The sequence below is a fragment of the Corvus moneduloides genome, chromosome 29 (assembly GCF_009650955.1).
Source record: "Corvus moneduloides isolate bCorMon1 chromosome 29, bCorMon1.pri, whole genome shotgun sequence".
NCBI lineage: Eukaryota > Metazoa > Chordata > Aves > Passeriformes > Corvidae > Corvus > Corvus moneduloides.
The window spans coordinates 3,111,619-3,133,578 of NC_045504.1; the positions used below are offsets into that span (position 1 = coordinate 3,111,619).

Sequence of the window (21,960 nt, forward strand, 5' to 3'; positions counted from 1 at the left end):
CCTCCCCTTCTCCCCAGCAGCCACAGTGTCCCGTGCTCTTGTAAAAGGATTTTACTCTGAATCGAAAAATAATTTAACCCCCGCTGCACCTCCAACCCCCCTGGGAGCTGAACAGGGGTGAGGAGAGCAGAGCACCCCAGTCCCGCTGCCCCCCACCCCAGAGCATCACCCCCAGCACCAGTGGCTGCACCAGGGGTAGGGACCCCCCCAGGGCGACAAACACGAGGGAATGGGGGGTGCTGCCCTGAGTTCCCCAGGCCTGGACTTCCCCCAGGGCATCTGGCCCACCCTGCCTTGCCCAGAGCCTCAAACTGAAGGAAAGGTGTACCAGAATCTGGGAACAAAGGGAAGGGGGTGGTGGTCAGACCCCAAATCCCCCAGGAGCACTGGTCAGACCTGGTCAGACCTGGTCAGACCCCAGAGTCTCCTGGGAGCATCAGTCAGACCCCAAAGGCCCCCCAGGAACACTGGTCAGACACAAACTCCACGGCTCCCTCACTCCTTGGGAGGCACCTGCAGCGCCGAGTAGAGCATGACCCGGCCCTCGGGCTCCTGCTTACCTGGGGGGCAAAGGGGCACTTCTGAAGGTGGGGGTCGTTTGGGGATTCATGGAAGCCCCCGGGAACGTGACCCCCGTCCAACAAGAGCCATCCCAGCAGCTCTGGCCCCCCCAGCCCCCAGAAGTGACACCCCGGCCCCCCCTTACAGGAGAGGCACTTGAGGATGTTGCGGAAGGAGCCGCCAGCAGTGCGGAAGGCCCAGAGGCCGGTGCAGAGCGTGAGGATGAAGATGGGGCCCAGGCTGGCCTCGTACCACGGGTTCAGGAAGGTCTGGGGACACAGAGAGGCGGGTCACACCTTCCTGACCCCTCCAAACAGCCATGGCAGGGAAAGGAGTGCCCAGTCCTGTGGAAACCCACCTTGAACCCCTGCTGAGCTGTGTGCCCCCAAATCCCCCGCGTGCCCCCCAAATCCTTCACTGACCTCCTCCAGCCCGGGGACCCCCAGGACTCACCAGCCCTGAGGCGAGCAGGTGGCCGCCCACCACCAGCCCCAGGCCCCCGGTGTGGCGCCGCTCACAGGCGTCGAAGAAGATGACGCCCCAAAAGGTGTGGAGCAGTACCAGGGCCATGGTGAGGAAGGCTGTGGGGAGAGACACGAAGCCTCAGAGCCAGAGCCTTCCTCCTCCTTCTACTCCCTGCCGTGTCCCCGGACCTCACCGGAGGTGATGAAGTAGTACGGGGAATCCCCATGGATCCCGACGGTGCCCGGCCCGCTGGAGTCCGCTAGGATGTTGACGATGGAGAAGATGCCACTGATGATGCCGAAGGAGAGCCCGGACACTGGAGGGGAGCCGGGGGTCAGGGGAGCCCCCGCGGCCTCCACAGCCCCGGGCTTGGTGGGCTCAGGGAAGGGCAGGAGAGTTGGATGCAGCACCCGGCGCCGGGGGTCTGCTCACCGTAAGCCATCTGCCGCAGGGAGATCGGGGACCTCCCATCCTCGCTGAGGGTCGCCAGCCCTTCATCTGCCTTCCTGCCCCGCCAGAGAGAGAGCGTGAGCCCCATCCCACGGGAGAGGGGAAGGGAGAGGCACGGGCCAGCGCCGGGCGAGGAGAGACGGCTCATTCCCGGGGTTTAACAGGGAACAGACTGGGTGGGGTTGCTCTGGACACAGAGCCCCAACATCTGCTTTGGCTCCCCCAACCCCTGGGACAACCCCAGCCACCGGCACAGCTCCCCGGGCCCCCGGGCGGGCTCTTACTTGAGCAGTTTGAAGCAGGCGAACCTGCAGAGCTCCTGCAGCAGCACGGCGGCGACGGCCCCGAGCAGCAGCAGCGCCGCGTCCTCCCGCCCGCTGAGCTGCACCGACACGAACCAGAGCAGCGAGGCCGCGAGCAGCGACAGCAGCCAGAAAAACGCCCTGGGGGGAAAACGGGACACCCGGCTGGCGCTCCGGGCACCGGCATCGGGCAGAGCTGCTCGGTACAGCCGGGCTGGGAGCGCCCAGCGGCGCCAGTGCTGCCCCCTCAGCCCAGGGCTCCCTCACTCCGAGAGCAGCTCCCTCAGCCGCCCCCGGCACCACCAGCACCCAGGGCTCCCTCACTCCGAGAACAGCTCCCTCAGCCGCCCCCGGCACCACCAGCACCCAGGGCTCCCTCACTCCGAGAACAGCTCCCTCAGCCGCCCCCGGCACCACCAGCACCCAGGGCTCCCTCACTCCGAGAGCAGCTCCCTCAGCCGCCCCCGGCACCACCAGCACCCAGCGTCCCCCAGGGCTCTCCCAGGCCCGCCGACGGCCCCTCAGCGCATCCCCCAAAGGCCTCTCAGACCTCCCGCAACGGGCTCCCGGCCTCCCCAGCGGGCCCCTCAGCGCCGCTCTCGGGCCGCCCCGGCTCACCCCGCCACCAGCACGAGGACGCGCAGCGGCTCCGCCGCCACCGTCAGCAGCACGAGCGCGGCCGCGGGGCCGAACGCGATCGCGGCGCACCCGAAGAACGCGGCGGCGCCCATGGCGGCCGCGGGCACCGCGCCCCCTGCCGGCCGGGAGGACCCGACCAACCGCCCCCTGCCGGCCCGGAGACCCCCGCGGTGGGGGGACAGGACCGGGCCGAGGGTCTGACCGGGCCGGGGGTCGGACCGGGCCGGGGGTAGGACCAGTCCCGGGGGGCCGGACCAGTCCCGGGGGTAGGACCGGGCCGGGGGTCGGACCAGTACCGGGGGTCGGACCAGTCCCGGGGGTAGGACCAGTCCCGGGGGTAGGACCGGGCCGGGGCGTCGGACCAGTCCCGGGCCGGGGACAGCCGGGACACCCAGGACAGCGGGGACAGCCGGGACAGCCGGGACAGCGGGGACAGCCGGGACAGCGGGAACACTCGGGACAGCGGGGACACCCGAGACACCGCGGGGACACCCGGGACAGTGGCGGCACTGCGGGACACCGCGGGGACAGCCTGACACGGTCTGTGCCCAGCATCACCTGTCCGCAGGGTCACCCATCGCCAGGGTCACCTGTCCCCAGTATCACCCACTCCCAGTTCCTCTCCTCTCCTCTCCTCTCCTCTCCTCTCCTCTCCTCTCCTCTCCTCTCCTCTCCTCTCCTCTCCTCTCCTCTCCTCTCCTCTCCTCTCCTCTCCTCTCCTCTCCTCTCCTCTCCTCTCCTCTCCTCTCCTCTCCTCTCCTCTCCTCTCCTCTCCTCTCCTCTCTTTTCAAGGAATTCCTCTTTAAACCGGCATTTTCCTCTATTCCAAGCCCCTCACAGCTCCCATTCTGATTCTGTCCCCCACCGCCGCTGTTTACAGAAGAGCTGGGAAGAGCAGGAAAACTTTATTTAGACTATAAACATTCCATCGTCCAGCAAGAACAGCCTGGCCGGCTCCAAAGCCCCTCCCTCCGGAATCCCATGGGATGGGCAGCTCATTCCCCCTCCCTCTGGACTGATGGTGCCGCAGGGAGCGCTGGGCACTGGTGCCATGAGGGGTCGGATTTTTCATCCACCTTCACGTCTCCTGCAAGGAAAACTCCAAACAATGTCCCCTCCAGCCTCTTCCGCAGGAATTCTGCGAATGCCACCTCCTGGGCACGAGGCATTGTTCAGGGAAGAACCGGAGCTACCGGCTGCGTTGCATTAATTTCCCTTCTTGTTTTGCTTCCGCCTATTAAATCTGGGAAATGACACAACGCATCCGAGAACCGCTGACTTCATCTGCACCTTCCTCCTTGGACTGAATTCCCCGACACGGCACCAGGCTCTGGATGCCCAGAGCATCCCTGGGATGCAGCCCCCTCAGCACGGCAGGAACCAGGAGCCTCCTTCTCCCTTCTTTTTTTCTCCTTTTCCTTCCTTTTCCCCTCTGTTTTGGTTCACATGTTAAGTTTTCCCTCCCTTGCTGCTCTGCTGTTGTGGCAGATTTTACTGTTGGATTTTGGCACAAAAACTTTAATAATTAAAAAATAAAGATGTAAAAGCAGAAAGATTGAGCAAAATAGGGATTTAGGGAACAGGAAACAAGGTTTTGGGACGGGAGATGGAAAAGCCCTTGGTTTGGCTCCTTTCTGTGGCTGCAATGGGCTTGCTCCCTGGTGCCAGATGTGAAGAATCGGTAAGAAAAAAAGGGGAAAAGAAAAAAAAAAACGGAGCGAAAATAGAGTGGTTTCCTTTTCCATCCAGAAACACAATTCGGGATCTGCACCTGGGATGCAGGATGCTGCTGGGATGTTCCAGCTGGTCACAGCCAGGGAAGAGCAGCTGTTTCCCCCTTTTACCACCTTATGGCACATTTTATCCAGGTCCCTTAGTGGGTTCTCCAAGCTTTCCCAATCTTTTCCCAATTTTTGCAAGTCTTACATCACACCCAGTCCTGAAGGGTCATTCCCAGCCCTGAGCCAGCAGACCCCGCTGAATCCTGACTCCCAGCTCCCACGCCAAGCGTTTGTCCCTTCAGCCCCACCCACCCATCGGATAAGCCATAACCATCCTCACGGACCTTCCTCGCCCCTTCCCTCCCCATTCCTCTAATCCCATGATCTTTTAACCCTCCCGCGCTCCCCCAGTGCCTCCCGGCTGAGCCCTGGCGGGATTCTTCACAACGAGTTCAGATTTCTGCTTGGGTTGGGACTTTTGAGTTTCGATGTTATTTTTGTGGAGGAGGGAGAGGAGGGTCTTGTGGAGAGGAGGGTTTGAAGAGATTCACTTCCTGCTCGGCATTCCTTGGCACTTAACCCTTTGCCAAGCATCTCCCTACGGACGGGAGAAGCTCCTTCTGCAAAGCACAGAGAAGCCCAGGGAGGCTGGGAATTGGCTTTGGGATGCGCTGAAGAAGTTCTTCACTTGGGTTCACTCTTGGTAGGAAAAAAAGTCTGCTTTGGGGAATTTTTGGCTTAAAATCGATCAGATTCCTTAAAATCTACAGAAATCCTTGTTTTAAAATCAACAGGAGATGAGACAAACTTTTTGGTCACTCCCAACCCATTCCATGGCCCTGCGCCCCAAAACACAGCTCCTCCTGGACCATCCAAGACTCATCTTGCTCTTTCCTGGTTTTATAACCTCCATTTCCAAGAGTCACCAAAATACTGATTTTTCATCACCTTATTCATCTCTGTCTCCTTCGCTTCCCCTTTTCCTTCCCCCTTCAGTCTGCACCAGTTCCCACCTGGATCCCGCCGGCTCCTCGCAGGAGCTCCGCTGTCGGCTTCTCCTCCCCAGGGTGTTTTCACCCACTATAAAATAAGATAAATCTATGACTGCTCACGTTTCTTCCTCTTGATGGGGAAACTGAGGCACGGTACGGGGAAATGAAGCCAAGACAAGAAAATCCCCCAAGATTTTACGGGAAGTCAGGACTGACTCTGGCTCCCAGTCAGCATTTCTGCCTTCTCTCCCAGAAGAATTTGCTATTTATAGCTCTGCTTTGCTCCGTTAGAACGTAATCAAAACCATCCTCCCTCCATATGAGAACGCATCCAGCGGCACTAACCCTCCCCGGGGAAAACTTCCCCAGATTTGCAATTCGGCCACCCGAAACGCCTCTGCAGCGGGAAACTTCCCCCGCCGGAGCACAGGACGCGCTCAGCGCGGCTCCGCTGCAGCACCGGGCACAGCCCGGGCACAACCCGCGCTGCCGAGGAGGCTGCTCGGCTCAACCGCCCGAGTCATTTCCTGCCTCCGGTCCCCTCGGGAAGGTCCCGCGGAGCAGGAGCGGAGCCGCTCCGGCAGCCGACACCCAACGGAGGACGATGAACTTCTGCATCGCGGTGCTCCTGGTCCTTCACTCCTTACCCGGTAAATGCGCTCCCCGGCTCTTACAGGGTTTTCCAAGGGCAATTTGATTTTAGCTCGCTGCTCTGATTATTCCCACGCTCCTGGGATGCCGCGGGGCACTGGGGGGGGGGGGGGTCTGGGGGCTGAAAGATGTTGGGCTGAAAGGGGGCTGCAGGGAAAGAAACGCCGGGAAAACACGATGTAATTACTAAAGGTTCCATGAAGCCTGTGCTTGGAGAACAGTGGGATAGTGAATGTTTCCCGCATTGTGTTCAAATCGTTCGCAAACTCCAGCTGGGAGCTATTAGGAGACAGAGAAAAAAACCCAACAGGATTTCCTGAGAATTACGTGGGCAGTTTGTAGATGGGAAAGAGTGGAATCAGGGTATTTTGGGAGGAAAACCCCAACCTGGAGCTGCTTAGGGATGAGCATGATAATCCCCCACCTCTGGGAAGGTGGGATACGGAGCAGCACCGGCTGCTGAGGGGACTGGAAATTGCATCTCTGCCGTGCCAAGAGCCTTCCTCTTTCTCCTCCTTCTCCTTCTCTTCACCGAAGGAACGGACCCAAACGTGAAACATCAGGCGAGGGGATTCCCAGCTGGAAGCTCTTTTCGGGATACAGTTGCCCAATTATTCTTAGTGTGACTCCAACGCAAATACAAGAGCCAACTCGGAAGGGTTTGTGGGAAAGCTCCGCGCACAGGATAACGTGCCCCAGAGCCCGAGTTCGGCACTGCCGGAGCGTTTTCCAAGGATGAGCACGAGAAGGAGCGGGGGTGGGTGGGCAGGTCCCAGTTTCGGTCCAAATTTCCCCGAAAGCTCAGGGTGGGAGTGGGACAGGTCGAGGCGTTTGGCAGAGCCCCGATCCCGCCCTGGATTCTCCAGTCTCGGTCAGTTTCCAGAGAATTCCCCAACGAGAATTCTGGGACACGGGCTTCTCCCCCAGGCTTTGCCGGTACTGGGAAAGTCAGGAATATGAGAGGAAGAAGTGGGAGGGTTTGGAAAGGGACCTGGAGCTGCAGCTGGCCCTGGGCATGACTGAAGGCATCAGTCCAGCCATTAATGGTGTAACTTATAATGACAATATTATAATTATTTATGACTAAAAATGAATATCAAACTATCAAACTATAAAGGTATCTCATTATTCCATGAGTATCTTAGTGTACTAATCTGTGACTATTAGATTCGATTCGAACATTCCCGATTAATTTGCTTTAAAGAATCCTCCCAAAAACCATGAAAACCCACAGAACCTTTGTTTGGGATAGGGAATGAGCCACTCGCTCCAACTGTGACAATGTCACATGGGTCAGAATTTATTTATAGTGGCTCAGCCCTAAGGAAACATGAGGGTCCCTTCTGGGCCCTTGGCAGCTCCACAGTCAAAGGCGCTGGAGCAGCCGGATCCTGGATGAGCGGCTCATCCCAAAGGGAGATCCACCCCGGCTCTGGGTCTGGGCTGCAGAAGCACAGCCAGAGGCTCCATCCCCATCACGGCATCTCTCGCTTCCGGCACATCCATACCCAGAAATGAAGGAAAACCCCAGCTCTGCTCTGACCTCCCACACCTTTAGCTGGGATCTAATTACGGGTCACGTTGTAAATCCATCCCTCCCACAGGAAATGGGTTTTGCCCAAAGCACCAATAAATCAATGAAACTTCACACGACCCCGCGCCCACGGCTCGACCCGAGGCTCCACATGATGATCCGCGTGTTGTTCCTTTGCTTTCAGGGAAGGCGGAGGTCGAAGATGACGTGGAGGAGATCGCACAGGATTTATACGACTACATGGCTCATTTAAGTGAGAAATGCCTTTTTAAAAGCATTTTTACCATTTTCCACAAGCCACGGGAGGGAGTTGGGATAACCGGGGCTGGGAAGGCTGTGGGAGTCTCCATCCAGCCTCTTGCAGGCAGGGAGATGAGGCTTTGCCCACGGAAAGGCGCTGAGAAGCGACTGAATTGAGTCCTCTGCACTGACCGTCATTCAGGTTCCATGGGTTCATGGAACAGATTGGGTGGGAAGGGACCCTAAAGACTTTCATGTCACCCCCTGCCATGGGCAGGGACACCTCCGCCAGCCCAAGCTGCTGCAAGCCCCATCCAACCTGGCCGTGAACACTTCCAGGGATTTATCCAGGTTGTTCAGATTAATTGGAGTTCCACTGGCTGTTCAGAGGGGAAAAGCTGGGCGATCACAACCCAGGACATGGAGGAGGGACTCATCCCTCCCATGCTGGATAGGTGTCCCCAGCCCCCATAGTGCCACCTCACCGGGAGCTGTTTCCATTCCAGGCAACTACTATTACTCCACAGAAGATTATTACTACGACAACATCACGGCAACCCCCGCCACGTACGTGTACGAGTTGGATTCATACGAGGTGAGCTGGGTTCCTCTTGGTATTCCCCTAAAAAACAGGTTTTCCTCACCCAAATCTCTGCCACAAGGAAAAATAAATGGATAAAACCTGCTGATTTTTAGACCCCAGAACAACTCCAGTGAGTTTGAGCAGAGCATCCATGAACAGCAATCATGGAATGGTTTGAGTTGGGATTTATTTTTCCAGCTTGCACAGAAGCTGTGGGAAATTCCTTGTTTTCCCAATTAAACACTATCAAACCCATCCCAAAGAGCGATCTGTCTGCATAGGAGTTAATCCTATGCTGTTACTTACCACGTTATTTATTTTTCTCCACATCCAGACAAGCACCCTTGGAGAAGTGGACTGGGATAAGTTGTTTCCAGAAGAGAATTCCACCACCAAGATTTCAGGAAGACCAGATACAAATGCTCCAGGGGATTCCAGGGATGCTGAGGACAGTCAGGTGGGTGCTTGTCAGCTCATGAGTTCTGCCACGGGTTTTCAGCACATTAAAATGTGGGACTTTGGGACTGATTTGTTTTCCTTGACCCACCAGGACTCCCAGGAGTCATTTGGATCGTCCCTGCAATGCCACCTCAGCCTCATCGTCCTCCTCAGCTTCCTGGGTCTCCTGCTATGACCCCCCCAGCCTCCTCCACCCAAGGTACTCTGGGATTTCAACACTCACTCAAAGCATGTCCTTTAACCCAGGGAAATCCAATTCTTTCTGAAGCAGCAACTTTCCAAAGCAATGGAAAGATAACAAACCCTTCCAGGCACCCAGCTGCGAAGCCAGGGAACCCACCAGCAGCTCTGATCGCCACTGATGGCCTGCAGAGGCTTTCCAGGGCGTTTTCCCAATGACCTCTTGGCATTCAATGGGACCTTCAAGGGTGCAAGCAACCAGGCACCTCCCGCTGCTCATCCACCCAAATCCCCCATTCCATAAAACCCTGCAATGGTTTGGGTTGGGATGAACCTCACAGACCAGCTGGTTCCACCCTCCTGCCCAGGTTCCTCCACAGCTCCGTCCCACCTGCCCGACATTTTCCCACAGCTGAAGCTCTCCAACATCCCAGGAAACGCCGACCCCCCTCCCGCCACACGCGGGAACTTCCTCAGCTTTTCCCTTGTTCCAGACACGGCGGCTGGGATGGTGACCAGGACACTGTCAGGCGTCGACAACGGCATCCTCTCCACGAGGCGCTGCCTCCGTTCCAGAAGCGCCGTGACTTTGTGTCCAAAGGTTTTGCTGGAGGGACGGTGCCGCCCCGTGGCACGAACACGGAGAGCTCTGCAAGGCCTCAGTCCTCTCCTATTTCCTCGGATTCTGCTGTAAATAAGAACCTCTGCCAATAAAACCCCCAACACTCGGTGCACGGTCTCTCATGGTAAATAATTCCTAACCACCACCAGGACTGGAATAACAAACACAAACAGCGCGTGCAGCGCTTGTCCCATCAGAAGGATCATCTCGAGCCTCTAAACCCAGCCACGAGCTTCCAGCTTTGCTCCTTCCACATCGCTCTTTGCACCGTTTATTCTCCAGAAACGCCCGCAATATCTGGGTGCGATGAGACGCTGGACCAGAAAATGTCCCGCCACCCCAACCCCCCCCACGGAGAGCAATCTGTTGCAGAAATGGGTGACTTTGGTCGAGAAATGGGAGTTAAACTCCTCTTGGGGGGAAAGGAGCGTGATTCCACGCTCGGTGCCTATGCTGCTTTTCCTTGGAAGAGGAAGAAGGGATGGAAAACTGGCCCAGGCATACCCAGGTAACCCCACAAGACAAAAGAGGCTGAGTCAAGCCAAGGGATGGTGAGTCAAGCCAACAGGAGCTTCACGGTGGTCACAGTGCCCAGAGCCCCTGGCTCCCTCCAGACACCTCCCAGACCCCGGGAGAATGTCCCGAAGCGCCAGAGCACGCACCACCCATCTCGCTCACCTCCTCTGCACGCACGGAGCAGCGGGGCCAGCCCCTGCCTGTCCCACCATTCACAGATTACCCAGGCCCCCAGCCTCGGAAAGAAGAAGAGTTTTTTTTCCTAGGGAAGCTGAAAGGCTCGAAACGGGTTCAGAAGCGGCCGGAGGAGCGAGCCCGGATGCGCTGCCTGGCAGTGCCACCTCCTGGCTCTGTGCTGCCATAAAGGTGGATTGAAAAAAGCCAAGAACGCCCCGGAAAATTATTTAGGATCAAACAGCAGTGAGATTTCCAACCCTGGAGTGGAGTAAAAAGCAATTAAAGGAAAATAAAAGATGTGGATGAAGGTTATGAGTTTATTCCTAAAAACCATCCCTCTAATGCAGACACGGAAAATAAACCGGTTTGTTGTACCCCGGCTTAACTATGAATTGTATCGCTCCCTTCCAGAGCAAATCCTCCAGGTACAAACCTTCCCGACCCAATTCTCACCTTCCAGTGGTGTTTCGGGACTGGGATGTCCTGACACAACCACACCAGGGATGGACAGCTGGACATGCCCTCCCTGCTCCCAAAGCTGGGAATATTCACCCAGACCCCTTCAGTCCCAAAACGACACCATCCTCCTGGCTCTTTCACAAGCTCCTTTCCCAGATTTTTTCCCCCCACTCGGAGGGTGGTGGTGGCTCCACAGCCACCGTCTCCATGAGCAGCCACCCAGCTTTCCCAGCAAACCGCCGGCATAAGCAGCTTTAACGCCAAGAGGATTTTCCCTGCAGTTGTGAGAACCTTTCCCAGCTACCTCCCGGCAGGAAGCATGCAGAAAGCTCTCAAGGTCTCTGGCGTTTTCCAGCAGCTCCTTATCAAACCATCCCGGCGCCAAATCCTGCCGCACCTGCTCCCAGCACAGCTCCCACAATCCGGGAGCGACGTCCCGGGGGCGCCGCAGCCCACGAGGGCTATTTTTGGGTTTCAGCCCCAAAAGCACCAGTGAGGGACACAGAAACACAGTCAGGGAAGAGCCACCCAGAGCCAGCAGTGAGGAGGGAACCGGCTCCAGGCCTGCAAACACCCTGTTTAGTGACCTGTGAAGGTGATTTTGCGCAGATTTAGGCAGTTAGGGATGGGGGCTGGGGCTGCTCTCCTGCATTTAATATTCCCAAGTTCTTGTCTTCCCTCGGTGAATTCCCAACTTCTCATCCTCACCACTGATGGATTATTGTCCATCAACACGGACCTCAGGTCAGCCTTTCCAGCTCCACTGTGGAGAACAGGAACTGTTTCCATCCACATCCTGTGGATCCGGAACACAAGTAGATAATCATTCACCTGCTTCTCCTTACCTCTCCCATTTTTCCTCCATTCCCGAATCCACAATATCTGGCCTTTCCAACCCCATTTTTAACCCTTTTCTAAAATACAAGACAAAGTCCTTGGCTGACCTCTCCACATTTGATCCTGAAACAGGAAATATTTTCTCCATGGAGTTTACACAAAGCCGGAACAAACCCGAGATTCCCATGTTGGGTTGTTGGTTTTTGTGTTTTTTTAATTCTGTCACCAAGTTGCCAAAATGCCTCCGGTTACTTGTGCCTCCAAAGTTAAAAGAGTCAACATGTAAATATTTGGAACTGCTTGTCCCAGAATTGTCCTGCCTGGGCATGAGGGATGTTGGCGGCTCGCAGGCTCTTTTCAAGGATCATTTTCCAGGAGAAAAGCTTCAATAGAGAAACATTCATTCATTTTAAATAGGAAAAGAATTTCCATAGGGATATAAATCCCATCTATCCACCCAGGGAGATCTAAATTACATATATCCAACTAGAGGGGAATATAAATCCCATATATGCACCCCGAGGGGAATACGAATCCCAAGTATCCACTCAGAGTGGGATGTGAGTCTCATCTATCCCCCCACGAGGAGCTCAGATTTTAGGAATCGGGCTATTCCCCAGCTGTGTGAACAAGTCTCCCCTCCCCGATGCGTTGGCAGTCCTGCCGTCGCCCAAATTAACCAAAAATAGCACAAATTCCCAGAAGCTGCTGCACCCTAGGGCGAGTGAGACCCCGGGCCCCCGCCCGTGACACCGGGCGTGTGACCCCCGCGGGAGCGACGGGAGGCGCCGAACGGCCCAGGACCGGGGCTGCGAACCTCTCCCCACCTCGAACCAGCACGGGACCCACGCGCGCCCCGAGGCTCACGGAGCTCCCCGGGGAGGGAGCGGCGGGGCGGCCCCCGCGGGCAGACCCCGCCCGAGGCCGGGCAACGGGGCGTGGCGGGGCAGGACCCCAGAGGGAGCACGGGCGGGGATGGCCGCGCACAGCCCGGCCCCGCAGCGGCCGCGACCCCCGGCCCGGCCCGGCCCGGCCCCGCAGCGGCCGCGACCCCCGGCCCGACCCGGCCCGGCCCGGCCCCGCAGCGGCCGCGACCCCCGGCCCGACCCGGCCCGGCCCGGCCCCGCAGCGGCCGCGACCCCCGCCCGGCCCGGCCCGGCCCGGCCCCGCAGCGGCCGCGACCCCCGCCCGGCCCGCCCCGGCCCGGCCCCGCAGCGGCCGCGACCCCCGGCCCGACCCGGCCCGGCCCCGCCCCCCGCCCCCCCCCAGGGCCGCCCCGGGCCCGCGCGCGGCCCCGCCCCGCGTGCTCCGGGCGCGCGCACCCGCCGGCCCCCGCGCGCGAGCATAAGCCCCGCCCCCCGCGCGCCCGGACGGGCAGCGCGCGCGGCCAATGGCGCGGCGCCCCGCGCGCCAATGGTGGCGCGGCGCGGGGAAGCCCCGCCCCGGGGCGTGGCGCGGCCGGGGGGGGCGCCATGCGCCGTGTCATGGAGGCGCAGTGTGCGGGCGGCCATTGACGGTGCCGGAGCTGCGGCGGAGCGGCGCGGCCGGGGCGGCCCCGGCGACCCCCGACCCACTCCCGGCGCGCTCCCGGCGGCCGCCGCAGCCGCCGCAGCCGCAGCGACCCCGCGGCCGCTCTCGGCCACCCTCCCTCGCCAGTGCGGAACCGCGGGAGGGGGGGCGATGGAGATGAAGAAGCGCATCAACCTGGAGTTGCGGAACCGGGCCCCCGAGAAGGTGAGGGGCGGCGGGGCCGGTGGGGCGCGCTCCCCCCGCCCCGTGGAGCCGTCGCCGCCGCCTCGGGGCGCGCGGGCCCGGCGGCACCGCCGCCGAATCTGGGTCAGCCGTGGCGCAGGGCCCGGCGGGGCGCGGGCGGCGCTTCCGGCGCGGCCCCGGGACCCGCGGCCCCCCCGCGTTCCCCCTCCGCCTCCTCCCTCGGGGTGCCCCGAAGTTCCCGGGGGGCGCGGCGGCCTCGGCTTCCCCCGACGTTAATCCGCCGCTCTCCCCGGCCGCAGTAAACAGGTCATGGCGACGGCCCCGGCCGCGGCCCGTCGCTCATCTCGGCGCCTTTAATTAGTATAATTAACCTTGTTTCCCGCGCCCGCCGCCCCGCCGGGCGTGCCGTGGGGTGTCCACAGCCCTCCCGCGTCCCCTCGCGCTTCCAACTTCCCGTTTCTTTGGAAGGAGCCAAAAAAAAAAAAAAAAAAAAAAAGAAAAAAAAAGAAGCCCCGAGCCCCTGGAATCGCGGGAGCGCACGTGCGCGGCGGGGCCACCCGCTGCCCCCGCCGCCTCCCCGGCCCCACGCGGGGCTCCGGAGCATCGCTTCCCGGCCTCCCCCTGAGGAAATGAGCGCCTGGTTCGTCCCAAGAGTAAAGTCCTGAGACGTTCGCTTTCCCTGACCTGGCGCATGTGGGTTTTGGGGGAAAAATCTGCCCAAAACTGTTGATTTAACCCACCGAGTCGTGTTTGCGGGTGGCAGGTACCCGGAGAGGCCTCTTCGCGCTGCCAGCGTGCGGCTGCCGGGGACGAAGCTGGGAACCTCGCTCTGTCTCCAGCAGCTTTCCTTAAAACTCGGTGTTTGTATGGAATAATGGAGTCTTTTTAATGAAAGAAATAAAGTAATAGTGGGAAGCTGGCTTCGTGCCCCTGGGGGTCTGCAACACTCCCAAAATCTTGTTAGTGTGCAGGGAAGGGAAGAGTCACCTTGTGCCTGTCCTTTACCGAGTGGATGATCCACTCTGGATAAAATAATTCTAAAATAATTGGCTGCTTCTTGTTGCTGCTTCTGCAAGTATGCAACCTGTATTGATTATCGAGTGGCTTAGGCACAAGGAAATTATTTATTTGAACTCAGTTAATCTCCAGGACTCTCTGGGAAAATAATCTGGAGTCGGAAGGTTTTAGGTTCAGAGGGAAACTGGTTTTATGAGTTTGATTATGCACAGTTAAATGATGAGTCCTGAGGAGAAGTCAGCAGTTGGCTGCGTAATGGGCAGCTGATGCACCCTGGCTGCAGTGGTTCTGTGGGGACCTGTTCCAGTGTACTCCATCGGTGGAGTTTTGGGGTCAGCTGGCAGTTTTTGCAGAGTTTGATGTGTGCTTGGAGGAGGGGAAACTGCTGCATAATTTTAAAATTAGGTGGGTGTTGGTGATTTCAGGGCAGAAGTCTGGTCTGATTTTAAATCAAGCCCCAAACCAGCAGCCACTGCCCAGTCCCTGGGTTGGGGTTCAGGTGAGTGTGGGGGTTCGCTGCTGTGGCACCCACACGTGCCTCGCTGGCCTGTTTGCAGGTGACGGAGTTGGTGCTCGATAACTGCCGGTCCAGCAACGGGGAAATCGAAGGGCTCAATGACTCATTTAAGGAACTCCAGTTTCTCAGCATGGCCAATGTTGAGCTGACGTCGCTGGCCAAACTCCCCACGTTGAGTAAGCTCCGGAAGGTGGGTATCTCCTGGCTGCCCGTGCTTTGGGACGGCAAACTCATAGGTGCCAAGCTGTGGTCGCACCTTTCAGCACTCGTGGTTGGACTTGTGTGGCGCTGAAGGTGCTTCATGGGCCTCTGAAATGTATTTTTAAGATCTGAATAGTTGTGGGTGTCTCCAGTTGGTTATGGCGAGTTGGGCTTGGTCAGCGATTCTTGGGGCAGTAGCTGCTTGGCTGTGGACATTGTGAAGGTTGGCCATGCCTTGCTGACCAGGGGGCCTTGGTAAGAGGCCCTTGGGTTGCTCATTGCTGGCAGTGAACTCCAGTCCTGGTAACTTAAAACTGAGGTGCCCAAACCCGTGAGACTTTTAAGGAACAGTTTATAATTCTCAATTTAAAGGAACTTTTTGACAGCCAAAGCTTGTTACCTTGGGTGAGTCTTCAAAAGTGATTACACTCTTAAAGGGAGAACAATTAACAATGATGCAGCTGAATCTAAGGCTGAAAATCCAACTGTTTAATTCCTTTTTTTCTGTACAATAGCTGGAGTTGAGTGACAACGTCATTTCTGGAGGCCTGGAGGTCCTTGCAGAGAGATGTCCGAATCTCACATATCTAAATCTAAGTGGCAACAAAATCAAAGATCTTGGCACTGTGGAAGCTCTTGTGAGTATGAAGTGGGAGGGGCTCTGGGGAGATTTAATAAATACGATTTTCTATCAAGAACCCTTAGTATTTTTGCAATGGATTGGTACAAAGGTTCGTCAATCTTGTGGTTGGTCCAGTCTGATGGACTCTGTGCCACGGTTATAGGACAGCTTGTGTAACCCCCCTACTGGAAAATGCTTCTGTGTCGGGAATGGGATGTCCCAAATCAGCGATGGTTTGGCTTGTTTCATTTTTGAAGAAAAAGTGGCCAAGGTGTGTTGTGCTGATTTCCCTGTGCTTGTTCGTTAAGGCGTGTTTGTCTGATGAGTTTTCATTAAACTGTGAAGTGACTCAGACACGGGTGGGATACAGCCGGGAGTGGGACAGTGAAGCAAAGAAGGGAGCTGCCAGTGGTGATCCATTTGCCCGTTTTTCTGGATGATTTGGGTTTCTGTCCAAAACTGGGCTCTGCACACATAACCCAACCCCCAAGCTGTGGGGGAGTGTGGGGGTTCGGGAGCTGTGTGGGAGTTGTTCCATGAGTGCCTTCATTGGGGATTCAGACACTGCCAGCAACTTGGACTGAACTTTGAGGGAGAATGACTAGAAATGAGGGATGAGGACGAAGTAAATTCAGTTATGCTTGGGCTGTGACCCTGCTGTATCCAGGAGCACCACGGGAAAAAACCTTTTCATTTATTTTCAGCAAAATCTGAAGAACTTGAAGAGCCTTGACCTGTTCAACTGTGAGATCACAAACCTTGAGGACTACAGGGACAGCATCTTTGAGCTGCTCCAGCAGATCACATACCTGGATGGGTTCGATCAGGAGGACAACGAGGCACCAGACTCAGAAGATGATGATGACGGTAAGTTCCTGAAACAAACGGGGTAGGAATGGGATGCTGGAATAAAGGTCTCAGTGTAGCGCAGGGAATTCCTGAGCACACGAGTGCAATTCTGCTTGTGCTCCTGAAGAGCAGAGCCCAGAGCGTGTTTGGTATTAATGCACTGATACAGAGCAAAAACTCCCATCAGAGGGTTCCAGTCCTGCAGAAGCCACCTAGGCTTAAGGGAATTGGACTAAAGACACTTTTGCAAAGGCACAAATATTCTCGAAGTTGTTGCCAGCTGTAAAGCCCTTTGTGCTACTGAGTGATACAGAGCGAGGGGACACGCACGCTATTTTGAATAAAAAATTATGACTTTACAGGGTTTGGTAATGGCTTCAGCCCCCTGCTTCAGTATAATAATACAATTTTTAGATCCAAAAGCATACATAGTTCCTTTTGGTCCCACCTTAGTTGCAATCCTTAAAGGGGGCTCTTCTGGCTGTCAGCCCCTTCTGCTGGCAGGGGTTTACATTTGTAGCTCCTTCAGACATCGAGAGTTTTGCCTGAAGCTTGTGATGGAAAAACACTGGGAGTCTTTCTTAGAGGAAAAAAAGACAAGATGTAACTTGGTTACAATTATGGTCATTTCCCATGTGTTGCCTGGATTTAGAAAAAAACAGTAAAAATCCCCAAATCCTTCAGGAAAAAAACTATTAGAGCCAGCCCATCCTGCTATATTCAGAGAGGAGTGAATGGAACTGACCTTCTGGCCTATATGTGTGTCCTTCACTGCAGAAGGGGATGAAGATGATGATGATGATGAGAACGAAGCTGGGCCTCCAGGAGAATATGAAGAGGAAGATGATGAAGATGATGGAGCTTCAGATTTGGGGGAAGGTGAAGAGGAGGAGGAAGTTGGTCTTTCATACCTGATGAAAGAAGAAATTCAGGTAAAGTTTGTAAATTCTGCCAAATGCAGAAAGCGAAGAGAAGCTCCTGTGGGGTTCTGTGGTTATGGAAAACAGTTCTGGTACAGTTCCCAGAGCACGGAAAACAGCCACCTTTCAGAAGGTGATGAGTAGAGTCTTGTAGCTATAGACTGGTCACACAAATTACAGGACAGAAGTAAATCCCTGGGTCCTGGTCAGGTCCTCCTCTCTGATGGCTGCAGGGTCTCGACAGGAGAGCGTGTCTGGTGTGGGGTTTGTGTGTGCCAGCAGCACCCATGTTTTGGATCAAAAGCTCCTGTGGCCAGCCAGTACTGGCTCTTTGATAAGAGTTTGCTTCCTGTTGGAGTTAATGCGGAGTGGGTTTAATTCCAGTATTCCAAGGACAAATATCGGGGGCCTGTTTTCCCATTTTGACTTGTCACACTCCCGTGTATAAAATTCCACCAAGCAGAGGGACATAAAAACAAGACTTGAGTTTGTCGAATTCTCTGGAGCTGATTGTTAATTCGTTTGCATTTCTCATCTATCAGCTTTAGAACAAGACGAAAAAAACCAACACAACAACTTACTCATTTTCACAGAAACTTGGGAAGATGATGCTGTTGTACACTTTTTCCTCCAAGCCCTTACTGACTGCGGGTTCAAAGGAAATCTAGAGCTGCTGGCATTTGTCTCAGAGTTAATTTGTTAATAACCTTGAGCTGGCTTAAGGCAGTGAACAGTGGAGAAAAGCAAAGAAATGAGACTCTGGGGCTGACTGATGCCCTGGTGGGGAAAGTGCAGGGAATTCCTGGATTTCTGCTTGGGATCATCATGGAAGCAAGACTTTGATAAACAGCAATTGTAAAAATGTCTCCCAATTTTTGTACAGGATGAAGAGGATGATGATGACTATGTTGAAGGAGGTGATGAGGAGGAAGAAGGTAAGTGCTTAAGTATTCAAGTTGTGACTGAAACAATCAATTCTTTATAATTCTTGGTAGGGTTGGGACATGTGGGTTAACACAAAAACAAAATAAAAGTAAAGTAAAAGTGAGGAAGAAACAACAGTTTTCTGAAAGGAAAGACATTGTCTCTTAGGCATGCAGAGAGGAGCGGGACTCTGCTGTGCATCTTATTATTCACATACCTTGAAAATATCTCTCAAGTGCACCAGAGTCTCTGCTGGCAAAGCCTGACAGCCAGGAGCAGCTGGAGCTTTCCCTTTATCCAGCTGAAAGTGGCTTCTCCATAAGCAATTCTACTACAGGAACAAAGTTCTGTTTGCAAGAAGTGGCTTACTGGAGTATTTTTTAATAAGATTTTTCATCAAAAATTCCACGTCTCTGTAAAGACAAATCCCAGAATTTGTCCCCAGCTGAGCTCCCATCTCCTCCACATGCTGGGCTCAGTGGAGCAGGTTTGGGAGCTGGATTTTCCACTTGTAAAAACGGGAATTCTGAGGGAGCAGTGCGAATTCTTCACTTAGTACAAATGCAGCCCTGGAGTCAGGGTGGGCCATTGGCCAGGGAACGGCTGCTGGGGAATTCACGGGTTGGAGGGGGCGGCGTTGCACTGCGGGCTCCCGCCAGCAGAGCGCACAGCGCTCCACCCGAGCCCGGCCTTTCCCTGCAGAAAAACTCGGGGATGTTGTGCAGGATCCTGGTGCTGGTCACGCAGGGATGTTCCGCCAGGAACGCGTCTGCACCGCACACGCTCCCCGCTCCCGTCACCGGGCTGTTGGGTGCTGTGTGGGCAGAGCGTAATGGGCTGTGTGCATCCCTCTCTCCTTAGCAGAGGGCGTCCGAGGGGAGAAGAGGAAACGAGAGCCCGAGGATGAAGGTGAGGAAGAGGAAGATTAATTTGCAGGACCAGACTCTCCAGTTATGGAAGACGCAATAGTGATTATGCAGCTCTGTATGTCCATGTACCATAGATGTCCTGACAGAAATCCTATGTTAACTTTTTATAGCAGAAGTGTGGTTTTACTATTCCTGCCCCTTTTTATCATTCCAGATAAGCTCTGGTAGCCCGTAGGGAACCTTCTGTAGAGAACAATTTTCAGCCCTATAATCACTGAAGCCATTGGCAAATTCCCCCCCCCCCAGACTTTTCTTTGGAGCTCTTTAATTTCGTACAATCTTGCTGTGTTGGTCATTGTTAGCCCTGAATCCAACCCCATGCCACATGGGTTTAATACTGGGAGTTTTCATTCAGGATTTTAAAAGTTTTTACACTTAAAAAAGCTGAATAGAAAAACGTTCTACCGCAAATTCCCCACTCTCTTAAATCAGTTGACTCTAGGCCAAGATTTCCATGGATTCAACTGGAAACCCCCAACTGGATGACACCCATGGTTAAGTTTTTAAAAAAGTGACTCCTGTGATTTTTTTGAAGGCTCCTCTCTCTTTTGGGTGTTCCAGGGTAAAGCCACAGTGCGTTTCAGAAGATGTTTTTGTTTTCCTGCTTGCTCCAATGTTCAGTGTTTGGAGTATTCACTAGATTCCTTCAAGGGTGTATTTTGGCAAACTGAAAGAGTTGTGGTCCTTAAAGGGTTGCAATCCATAAATTTTCTCCCAAGTCCATTGTCACTGCAGGTATTAACAGAGTAACTATGTGTAGTTTTAAACCTTTTTGCTAGAAATCTTTGTTAAACCTTCACTCACTTTGCTCTTGCATTGTTATTCTGGGAATTCTGCACCACTCATGGCTATAAAATGTATAAAATAGATGAAATATGCATTTCTGATGCAGAAGTGAACGGGTAACTCCTCCAAGCATGTTGTTTTCCACCCCCCCCCCCAGCTTTCCTAGAACTGTTGAAGGGAAGGATGAACCCAAGTTGGCCCTTCTCTGCACGTCACCTCTTAAACTGTTTAAATCTGGCTGTAGGCAAAACGCTTGGTTTGTGTGTAACAGTTGGGAATATTTGGGGGTTTATATCAAGTGGCTGCAGAGACACGTCAGGAGCAAGCATGGGGGATGTGCAGAGAAGCTTTTTTTCTAGCAGCCTTTATAATTCCTAATCTGCCCCAATGTATCATCTTTCCTGTTGGAAACAAATTTTGACTTCCGGCATTCCTCCTTCAGGCGTGATCTGGGTTTCACACAGTGTAGTCACGGTATCACACTGACTGACATTGTCTCACATAGGTCCTGAACCAAATATCACACACAGCTTTATTCCAGAGACTTATTTTTGTATCTGTCCTGGCTGTCACTAGCTGCCGGAAACTGGGGAGAGCCTGCGGGTGGGAAGAAGGAGGTTCCTGGGCCTAAGCAAGTCAGTCCCTCATCACCTGGTTGGTTCCCTGTGGATGTTCCTTGGGAATTTCACACACTAGTTCAGTGTGACCTCCAGCTCTTCAGTGGAGTTTAGATCGTGCAGGGTTGAAGTTCTGCAAAGCCCCACTCCCTGTGTGTGTGGTTTTTTCCCCCCAACTAGAGCCTTAACTCTGGGTGTCTCCTGTAGCTGTGTAGCGGGGCCGAACCTTCCCGGTCTTGAAGCGGAGTCAGGTGGGCAGTGGCACACTCGGGAACAACTGGCTCCTTGGGCTTTGTGTTTTTTAAGGAATATCTCTAAAGACACTAGAAAAGTCGTGGTGAAACTTCCTTTGCAGCCACAACCAAGTCCTGTGTTTGTGATGAGTCCTGGGCAGGTCAGTGCACAGCTGTCATGTCCTGGAGGCTCTGGGCGAGGCACTCACTCCGTGCTCAGCTTTGAGAGAAAAAGTGTTTTCCCATCCTTTTGCTCACTGTCTTTAGATTGAAACTCGTTATTTATAAGTGTGTACGTTAGAGCACCTCCATGTCAGGGTTTTACTTAACTGTTACTGATGCAGATAAAATTAGTTTTAAATGGAAAAAAAGAGTCTATTTTGATGGATTAAAATTATGTGGGTAGTGGGCTTGTTTGGATAAGCGAGTCCAGCTCCTGAGACCAGACAGAGTTCCCTAGGCCAGACTTCCCACTTCCCAAACACCCGCAGTGCCGTGCGTCAGCCACCACGTGGAACCTGAGCCCTCACAAACCCAACTCCCCAAGAATCTGTTTGTCCCAGTGTCACCATCCCCGGTCCCTTGTCCTCCGCTCGGCATGCAGCAACAGCGTTTTTTAACGAGGAATTCAGAGCCTCCAGATAACTTTTGAAACTTTTTTGCTTGGTGGGTGGTCTTTTCATGCAAATACGTCAGGGTGGGTTTTATATTTTGTAGAGGTTTTGTCCTATTTTAATGCTCTTTGTATGGCAGTCTGTATATAGTGTGGTTCGGTTCCTTCTCCGACTCTTTCCTGAAACTTTGGAGTAACTGATTTTGTGCAACTGTGTTTTGAATAAAGCCATGACAGTGTTAAATTAAAGACAACAGCCCTGCAGCACTCTTCTGGTAACTTTTAGTTGTAACAAAACATGTTTCCTCCCCATGTGTGCTGTAAATTTTAAATTAAAAAGTTTTCAAACCGAATTATTTCAAATAAATTGAGACTATTGTATTGGATTACTTCTCGGGGTATGTCCACCTGTGGAGAATAGAACGTTTCTCAAGGAATGGAGTAAGAGGGAATTTTCTTTCCTGTTACGTTTAAGTGGGGTGGAAACCTGCAGAATTGGTGTGTCTTTCTGGGGATGGAATTTGGATGTGTGGTGCTTTAGTCCTTGGTAACGTTGTAACAGTTGAGGATGTTCTGGAGAACCTGGATGGTTCCCTGAGTGCTTCCAGGTGAGTTTAACACAGATGTCATC

At 54.5% G+C, this 21,960-nt stretch overlaps 3 protein-coding genes and 1 long non-coding RNA gene across 9 annotated transcripts; 2 read left to right on the forward strand and 2 right to left on the reverse strand.

Moving 5' to 3' along the window:
- Nucleotides 1–36: 36 nt before the first annotated feature.
- On the reverse strand, nt 37–3,046 carry APH1A (aph-1 homolog A, gamma-secretase subunit). 4 transcript variants are annotated; one of them, XM_032093428.1, is made up of 7 exons: nt 2,329–3,046; nt 1,761–1,919; nt 1,459–1,532; nt 1,220–1,342; nt 984–1,142; nt 707–830; nt 37–560 (listed from the first exon to the last, which is right to left on the reverse strand). In XM_032093428.1, the coding sequence occupies exons 1-7, from the start codon at nt 2,970–2,972 to the stop codon at nt 557–559; spliced, it is 1,287 nt and encodes a 428-aa protein (XP_031949319.1). In that variant the 5' UTR covers nt 2,973–3,046; the 3' UTR covers nt 37–556. The 4 variants fall into 4 exon arrangements, with proteins under 4 accessions (XP_031949319.1, XP_031949318.1, XP_031949320.1 ...); XM_032093427.1 differs by having other exon boundaries at nt 1,015–1,142; nt 2,329–3,038; XM_032093429.1 differs by having other exon boundaries at nt 1,015–1,142; nt 2,397–2,528.
- Nucleotides 3,047–3,303: 257 nt separating this feature from the next.
- Nucleotides 3,304–5,218, reverse strand: LOC116436377. The gene is made up of 2 exons (XR_004236991.1): nt 5,152–5,218; nt 3,304–3,504 (listed from the first exon to the last, which is right to left on the reverse strand). It is a non-coding gene; the product is annotated as an uncharacterized LOC116436377 (long non-coding RNA).
- A 123-nt stretch (nt 5,219–5,341) lies between these two features.
- On the forward strand, nt 5,342–10,466 carry LOC116436376. 2 transcript variants are annotated; one of them, XM_032093439.1, is made up of 6 exons: nt 5,342–5,780; nt 7,500–7,568; nt 8,062–8,150; nt 8,473–8,595; nt 8,689–8,796; nt 9,272–10,466. In XM_032093439.1, the coding sequence occupies exons 1-5, from the start codon at nt 5,450–5,452 to the stop codon at nt 8,770–8,772; spliced, it is 696 nt and encodes a 231-aa protein (XP_031949330.1). In that variant the 5' UTR covers nt 5,342–5,449; the 3' UTR covers nt 8,773–8,796; nt 9,272–10,466. The 2 variants fall into 2 exon arrangements, with proteins under 2 accessions (XP_031949330.1, XP_031949329.1); XM_032093438.1 differs by having other exon boundaries at nt 8,689–10,466.
- Nucleotides 10,467–12,833: 2,367 nt separating this feature from the next.
- Nucleotides 12,834–21,715, forward strand: ANP32E (acidic nuclear phosphoprotein 32 family member E). Of its 2 annotated transcripts, none has more exons than XM_032093437.1 (7): nt 12,834–13,122; nt 14,676–14,825; nt 15,352–15,474; nt 16,163–16,325; nt 17,085–17,239; nt 18,111–18,162; nt 19,013–21,715. In XM_032093437.1, exons 1-7 carry the CDS (start codon nt 13,069–13,071, stop codon nt 19,078–19,080), a joined length of 765 nt encoding a protein of 254 aa, XP_031949328.1. In that variant the 5' UTR covers nt 12,834–13,068; the 3' UTR covers nt 19,081–21,715. The 2 variants fall into 2 exon arrangements, with proteins under 2 accessions (XP_031949328.1, XP_031949327.1); XM_032093436.1 differs by lacking the exon at nt 19,013–21,715 and adding an exon at nt 18,854–19,006.
- The last annotated feature ends 245 nt before the right edge of the window (nt 21,716–21,960 follow it).